Source organism: Astyanax mexicanus, chromosome 9, assembly GCF_023375975.1.
Source record: "Astyanax mexicanus isolate ESR-SI-001 chromosome 9, AstMex3_surface, whole genome shotgun sequence".
NCBI classification, from domain to species: Eukaryota; Metazoa; Chordata; class Actinopteri; order Characiformes; family Acestrorhamphidae; genus Astyanax; species Astyanax mexicanus.
This window is the reverse complement of record NC_064416.1, coordinates 29,359,475-29,367,795: the sequence shown is the minus strand read 5'-3', so window position 1 is coordinate 29,367,795 and position 8,321 is coordinate 29,359,475. Positions and strand designations below refer to the sequence as shown.

Here is an 8,321-nt window from a genome sequence, read left to right as displayed (position 1 = left end):
TCTTTTACTGTCCGATGGATAAAAGAACATGATTGGAATTTTAGAAAGTTCTCAGAAGGTTGCCTTAAAAGGCAATGTGACCTAATGTTAATAAGGGTAGATGTTGGTGACGCCACTGTAGCACCTATAGATCTACAACTCTGTAAAAAAATAAGAGACCACTTAAAAATGATGAGTTTCTTTGGTTTTACCAAATTGAAAACCTCTGGAATATAACCAAGAGGAAGATGAATGACAACAAGCCATCAAACCAAGCTGAACTGCTTAAATTTGGAGTGGCATAAAGTTATCCAAAAGCAGTGTGTAAGACTATTGGAGGAGAACATGCCAAGATGCATGAAAACTGTGATAAAAACAGGGTTATTCCAACAAATACTGTATAGATTTCTGAACTTGTAAATATGAACTTTTTTCTTTGCATTATTTGTAATTTCAGTCTCAAAGTCTAAAAAGCTCTGAATCTGAAACTATTTTGTCATTTCAGTTATTTCTCATTTTCTGCAAATAAATGCTCTAATTTTTTTTGGAATTTCTGAGAAATGTTGCGTGTAGTTTATAGAATAATACAACAATGTTTATGTTACCTAAACTTATACATATAAATAGCAAAATTGGAGAAACTGATTCAAAAACTGAAGTGGTCTCTTAATTAGCTGTATATTTAAACCATCAGAATGGTGTGAGGATAGTAGTGGGCGGGGTCAGTTACACTGTATGATGGGACAGGCAGAGCCTGAAACAGGCTGAGCATCTGCAGGTAAAACAGTGCAGCATGTCTTTACTGAAAATATTATGTATTTTTTAATAAATCCCACATTTTAATCAAACTGAGGGTAAGTAAAGAACAGTTATTAATAAAATAATAATTAGTTGTATTATTATTGTGGAAAAGCACAGAGCAGTTGTGCAGCTATCAGGTGAGTAGCTCCCGTGTTCTAGAGTTTAAAAATATCTAAAATAAATAAATAAAGTCTCCCATAAAGAATTCTAACTCTAATTATACACTAAAACTCTTACTCTTACAGCTTAAGATAATCTGCCATTACTGGAATCCTGCAGTTTCACTATTTGAGCCATTCCACTAAATGGGTGCCATTTTTGTCCCCAGGAAATTGCACATATAAATGTATACACAAAATAACTTAAATAATACATTTGATTATTAGGCATAGTGTCTTGTACGCTGACCTATTTACAAGATGTGTCATTTAAAATTAATAATAACTACTTATAACACAAAAAATAGCATTTGTTGAATTTTATGAACTTTACCATGAAATATATTGTTAAATTCCTTCAGAGATGTACTTTTTTTGCATTGTTGTGTGAGTCAAAATCCCACCTATGCTTTAAAAAAGTTTAGTCATAATAAATCCATAATATTTAAGTTAAAATTCCCCTTTTATTTGTGTCCCTGGGTTTCACTCAGTTCTGTTACTTTAACACACTTTCTTGAGAGAAAATCAAAGACATTAGTGGACTTGCATTTAAACATGCTTTTTAAATGTCACATGAGTTTTGTAACCATCTCTGGATTAAAAGTTAAGTAAAGCTGCCTGAGTTTGACCAGTAGCTACATGTTTTGTATAGTAAAATGCATGTGATACTAGATTCAGAAAAAAGATTTTAAAAAAGTTTAATTTGGAAGAGTTACAACAAGCAAATGGCTCCCATTTGGTGGAATGGCCCATTTACTAAACATTCCTTTCAGATTATTTCACATTATGCTCTAGGTGGACATTTACAAGGAACTGCTGAGCAATGAAGGTTAGAAAAAAGCAGCTTTAGGACATAACTGCCCTTGTTTGTTTGGTTAAAAAAAAGTGTAATGTGGACATGCCCCCTGGTTAAGGGACCAGCATAGCTGCTTCCTGGTCATGATTTATATTAATGACATATGCTGCATTTAATTAACCTTGAAGGTCAGAATATAGAGCCGGGAAATAATGTGACTGCACTCCAGTTAAAGATTCAGATATAAACTAGCTAAATTGTTAGCATTGTCCCACGTAAGCAATGCTAGTCAGGGATGTTTTAAAACATTTGGGGGCCCCATGCAAAAATAAAACCATTTATACAAGACTACAATCTAAATCATCCATTGTAAAGGATCACTTACAGCTTTTTTGGTTTTTCTTTTCTTCCTGAGGGATAATTTTGCTTAATGACTTTGCTTAAAGTTTCATCTTTTGCCAGCTGCAGGAATCAGTAACCTGGCTGGCTGGCTGGCCCCAGGCAATTTACTGGTTTGCTTGCCTTGTTTCAACAGGTCTACTGCTAGCAATACCAGTTAAAAATGATGTATTATACAGTATTTTGAGAATCTAAACAGCATGGAAACATGTCCGCAGGAGATGTTACTTGTTTGTGTGACTGAGTTAATGAGACAGAAGTAATAAACTGTGTAATACTTCTTGCTTACTGTTGTTGCTATGTGAGGCGGCCATCTTGGATTCTAAACTCAGGGTTGGTGAGGCTCTCCCGACTCTCCCAGTAAGAAATTTGTGATGTAGAAGTTTTCCAGTTCAAATTTCCCGCTAAAAACTAGGAAATTCTGATATCAAATGGAAGTTCAAATGGAATGAAACATAATTCTCCAGTTCTTACAGTTATCATTCCAGCAGGTGTGTGATTCTTGTGAATCATTAATGGTAACAGGAATGAGTGATTTTCGATAATGGGTAATGTCTCTGGTTACTGTGTTCTGTATGCTGAGTTCTTCTCCACAGGTTCTGAGTCTGAATGCTCTGACTTCCTCCGTATGACTCCGCCCTCCCCCTCCACTGTCCAGCTGCTGAAGTTCAGCGTGCAGAGTCTCTGTGGTTCTGCAGTCAGCCTTCACGATGATGTTCCACACCACGTCTGGAACCCTGACCTACCCACCACTGTGATCATACCAGGGAAAAGAATGGCTCGAGTTCAGCCAGCCTGGGTCAGAACTATGGCCCAGGAGTTGCTGGCTGTGGGGAGGGAGAACGTGCTTGCTGTGGATTGGCTGGTTCAGCCGGAGGTGACGCTGACAGCAGCCGCTAAGCAGGTAGGAAGGAAGCTGGCTCGGATCATTCAGCAGCTCCTGGTGAGTCTAACTCCATATTCTCATTGTCCTAACAAACCCGCCCCATCTTACATCATCATAAGATTTTGTCACAAATGGAACAATATTAGTGATTGTAAATCACAGATAAAAACTCACATTTTTACGCAGGTTAAAAGCAGAGGCCACATTTACACTAATAGTAAATGCAGCTGTCTTTGTCCAATTAACACTGAAAAAGAAACCTGAGTCTACACGTTTTTGCTTTTCCATCAGCAGCATGAGTTCAAGAGAGTACAGAAGGCCATGCTCTCTCTGGGTGTGTAGGTGGCGCTCTCTCCCCTCATCACTCCCATTTTGATGCCGCTAGGCACAGGCATCTGTTACCTGAAGTATCACAGTTGGGGACTCTGTGCTTTCCTCTGGATGTGCTGCATTGATTGAAAGTTATAAAACAGGTGGAGTTTCACTTCACTTAAGAGGAGGTGTGCACTTTACCTCACCCTCCTAGTGTAAGGAGCATTGCAATGATAGGGGAGAAGTCCTAGTGAGTGAGTAAAAAAAGAATTTGACTTCCAATTTAAATTTATGAGTTTTAAAGGTTTGAAAAGAACATTCTTTCATTTCTTTAATATAAGAAGCTCTCAGGCAGGTTTTAGATCCTGTTCTGGGTTAATATTTGTCTATACATTAAAACACTCTCTGATCAGTTTTGCATTTGCATTGATTAGACTTTGTTAATGATAATGATGCTCCTCCACACACCGAGTGGTCTGGCAGTCTGAGACAATGACACAACGATCGGGAGATCTCTAGTCCGAATCCCAGTCATGCAGCTTGTCCTCAGCTTCGGGAGCCCTGAGAGAGCACAATTGGGATTCAATTTCAATCCTAGGGTGATGTCTGCCAGCACAAAGCACCTGTGACCGATGTATCTAAACTAAGTTGCTGCACTTTCCTCCAAACACGCTGGCTACTCGGCAATGCTGCATCAGGCTGACTTATCTTTAATCAACATTGATTTGAAGGTTTTTTTTCACTCCTAAATTCCATCTTCTCCTCCTGTGATTTTCGGTGCTCTGCCGATTTAGATTCCTTCTCTTTAAACTTAATTTAAATATTAAACTCAAATTTAATTTAAATATACACAAAGATTAAAGAGAGGAAATCTGAACCTGTGCTAACTCTGCCCCCTGCTGCCCACCTCTGATCTATAGAGTGTACACAGGAAATTTGGCAGTATTAAATCAACACCGTTAGTGTTAAATTAACACTGAGAGTGTAAAGTTTAACACTAATAAGTGTTGATTTAACACTAACAGTGTTGATTTAACACTGCCAAATTTCCTGTGTATATGTGTGTATTAAAGGGTTTGAGGCCTGACACAGAAATGTTTCACCTGATTGGTTTTGGGGTCGGAGCACACATTGCTGGCATCGCTGGTTCCTGGCTGAATGGCACTGTGGGCAGAATAACAGGTACAACCTCAGCACTTACACCAGTTATAACAACACTTTTTTTTACCGGTACAGATACTAAACACTTCTGTTGATTAGGGGGAGGGTGGGGGGGGGGGGGCAGGAATGTAGGAGGGGGGCATGTTTGGAGGGGGGATGGGATTGATGTAGGCAGCAGGATGACAGATCTCTGCATTTATTATAATAAAGCAAAAGATTTGTATATTTTGTGCAGAGGAGAGCTTTTGACCATTGTGTGTGTTGATTCAGTACTGTATAGTTTCTGACTGTCCGCCTCTGGCCTTTCAGGCCTTGACCCATTCGCTCCAGAGTTCTCAGCACCAAACAGTTCCGTCTATCTGGACCGAGCTGACGGGCAGTACGTCGAGATCATCCACACCAACTTTAACCGTGAGATACAACTCAACAGCTATTCACACAAATTTAATAAAATCTGAATTTCTTCTTATCAGCAGAGTGAGATATTACAAATAACTGTAATACATAATTCCTTCTAGCTACTGAACCTGTGCCGGCCCTTGGGTTCTCCAGTCCTCTGGGCCACATCGATTACTATGTTGGTCTTGGATTTGAGTTACCTGGCTGTCCCAGTGGACTCATTAAGAGTACGTATACCTGTGAGAATATTACAGATTTTTTTCTTATGTATGCTTTTATGGCACTGAGACTGTGCAAGTAAAGCAAGTAAAATATGCCCAAATCTGATGTTTATTTTAGTCTTTTCACACTATATTTAATGTGATCTAAAGCCGACAATGGTCTGAACAGTTCATGCTGCGAAACTAACGCTTATGTGCTAAAGACAAACACCTTTTCTACTAATGGTCTTTTTTTTTTTGATGTAAATGCGGCATGAATTTAGATCTGAATTGAGTTTTTTTTTTTAATGAGATATATGAGTATTGTGTTGTTTTTGTGTATTTGTAAGTGTTTATTACACATTGTATGAACATTGTAATACTTTATATATGAGTCACAGCACAGCATTTCTTTAAATCATCAGTGTCTGTTTTGACTGTGCTGTAGAATTTATTGTTTATAACATATTTCTAATCTGTGTTTCTGGTCTCTGGATCAGGAGAAGATTACCTGCTGTGCAGTCATCGCCGAGCCCACCAGATCTACACCAGCTCAATCAGGGCACCCTGCCGCCACTTTGCTTTCCCCTGCCCGTCACTAGACAACTTCCAGCATACACTCTGTACCCTCTGCTATCAGCCTGGTCTTACCACCTGCCCTGAAATGGGTGAGGAGTGTCTGAACTGTCTGTCAGTCTATTAAACTCATTTATTCAGTCATGTGTTCCTCTATAACCGCACCTCATCCCACTGTTCTTCAGGTTATAACCTCACCTGGCTGCCTACAACCCGGCCACCTCTGTTCTCGCCCACAACTGTGTTCCTGACAGTCGCGCCTTCCCCCCCATACTGTGGTTAGAAATTTTCTACTGTAATAGAATTTAATCTCTAATCTAAATCTGACTCTAACTCTCGGTCTAATGCTGAACATTAGTAACTCCTCTCCTGCTGAAGCTGAAGATGGGAGGGATTTCCTCAATGGAGGCCAAACTCTACATCCAGCTGGAAGGAAACACCAACAAAACCTCCACCATGTTGGTGTCGGGGTAAGCGAAAACAATCTGCTTATTTCAAACAGTTACTAAATATAAACACAGATACCGTGGTTCCATTACAATATATAGATATTAAGCCAAAATTGTCTGCCATGTTGTCAGATTTACAATCAGAGTCTGGTCAGTACAAGCCAGAGACGGAGCCAGACTCACCTACTTATTTGGTAGCCCCACCCCCTCTCCAAAACCAAACGTCTCAGACCACCTTTACTAAGTTTACAGCGCAGCCTTAAGTACCTGAAGCAGAGTGGACTTTCCCACTTTTACACAGTTTACCCAGTATGTTAAAAAAATTAAATTGAAGTTTGTGTATTTTATTGCCAAACCATTTCCATTTCAATCAAATTTCAGTACTCAGCTTTGAAGCAACTATGAAGCTACTATGCTCCAGTTTAACCCCGAGCTGCTGCCATAGAGTCAGCAGACTCCGGGGACCATTAAAAGATGAATAAATAATGTTTTAAACACTATTTGGACTCGGCCCAAAACAAATGTGAAGAGGGCACTCACCGAAACCCAATACAAATACTACCAACTCCAGCACATTTAACTACAGTAACACTGGATGACTGGATAGATAACTAAATAGATCACACTGGTCATTTTACGCTAACCTCAGACTTGAATTAACATCAGACTGAAAATGTCATACAGTGTGTTAATACCGTTAATGCGACCAACAGGACAATAAAACCACATAATCAATAATAGTATTATTGATTAACTAGCTAGTTAGCTATCTGGCAGCATGACTACAAATCAGCTACTCAATCAAATGCAAATTGTCTTTTCCAGCAAATGCTGTAAATCACTTAATTCCTAAATGTAGCTCTGCCTTCTTAAAATATAGAATAATTACGTCTGATTTCTGTGGAAATAGGAATAACTGTAGGCATTAGACACTGGAGATGGAAAGAGTTTAGAGAAGAGAAATCAGTTGTCATATGGACAGGGCTGTTTTGTAAGTAAAACATATAAGGATGGGCAGAGCTAAACATCATACTGCAACCAGCCAGCAGAGGCAGTATACCTATAGTGGCTTAACTTGTAAGGTGTGCTGTACATACATGCTTTTAAAAAATCAGTGGTTTAATCCAGTCAGTAATAAATATAAGATATAGAGTTTATCAGTTTAAATCTGCAGATCATTTTTTGTGTTCCCAGTAAGGAGATAAGGGAGTTCGCAGCAAATAAGAATTATGAGTTCCTGATTTCGTCTGACAGTGCTGGAGATTTTCACACTATTACATTGGAGTTTAACACCCAGCGGCTGCTTCACCTAGACTGGAGAAAAAGAACTATTTCTATTGATCACCTTCTGCTATCCCATCTGCCCCTATACAAGAGGTAGACGGACAATGTGATTAATAGATACTATATTATGTTATAATGCATCTTTTATGTAAACAACCTGTTTACAGCCTAGGTTTCCTAACTGTTATCTGATCTAACTCTGCAGGAAGTTTTACGAGGCGTGGAATATTGCAGTAGTGGAAAACCGAAGAGTAAAAGTTCTCTTGGAAGAAATTCTGGTGTAACAAGACTGAGGACACAATTCCTGTGTGATTACTACTATGACTATTTTTATCTTACCCAACTTTACTACTAAACTCCTTATAGAGATTAATTTATTAATTAATTAATTTATTGAATTATTCATTTTTAAGAAACCTAATTGATATCAGGCAGTAGATGTTTATATTAAACTTTAATTACATAAACTATACATATTTGTATTCTATTCATATAGCCTATATGTATTCTCGCAGTGTAGAATGGGACTGTATGTGAGTGTAAAAAAAAAGGCCCATCCAATCAGAACCCACAGTTGAACGTTGATTCAGCGTCCGAATTTCAAAACTACCCTGTGGCTCTGAGGCAATGTTAAACGGTTGTTTAAAGGTTGCTTGTCCGTCATCAACATTAAAATATTTAAAACCAAAATATTAATGTCTATTCAATGTTTTTTTTTGCTATCTGGGTCTTAGTATATTATATATACCTGAAAAAACACTGTTTAAAAAGGTTTGTTCATGCAGCTGTGGCATTTAAGCATAGTCTACAGTTGTCAGTTGTTCTCATGTGTTTGATATTTAGGTGATTGTTTATCTAGGTGATTCATTTACTGGTGTGTAATCCAGTCTGAACTATGAAATATTGTGATAATATTTAGAC

General features: G+C 38.3%; 1 protein-coding gene across 1 annotated transcript; it reads left to right on the top strand.

Annotated features, from left to right (window-relative positions):
* Positions 1–2,315: 2,315 nt before the first annotated feature.
* LOC103024914 (phospholipase A1 member A-like) lies at positions 2,316–8,155 on the top strand. The gene is made up of 9 exons (XM_022679770.2): positions 2,316–3,076; positions 4,405–4,513; positions 4,802–4,903; positions 5,011–5,118; positions 5,592–5,759; positions 5,853–5,945; positions 6,026–6,137; positions 7,311–7,493; positions 7,606–8,155. The coding sequence occupies exons 1-9, from the start codon at positions 2,678–2,680 to the stop codon at positions 7,682–7,684; spliced, it is 1,353 nt and encodes a 450-aa protein (XP_022535491.2). The 5' UTR covers positions 2,316–2,677; the 3' UTR covers positions 7,685–8,155.
* The last annotated feature ends 166 nt before the right edge of the window (positions 8,156–8,321 follow it).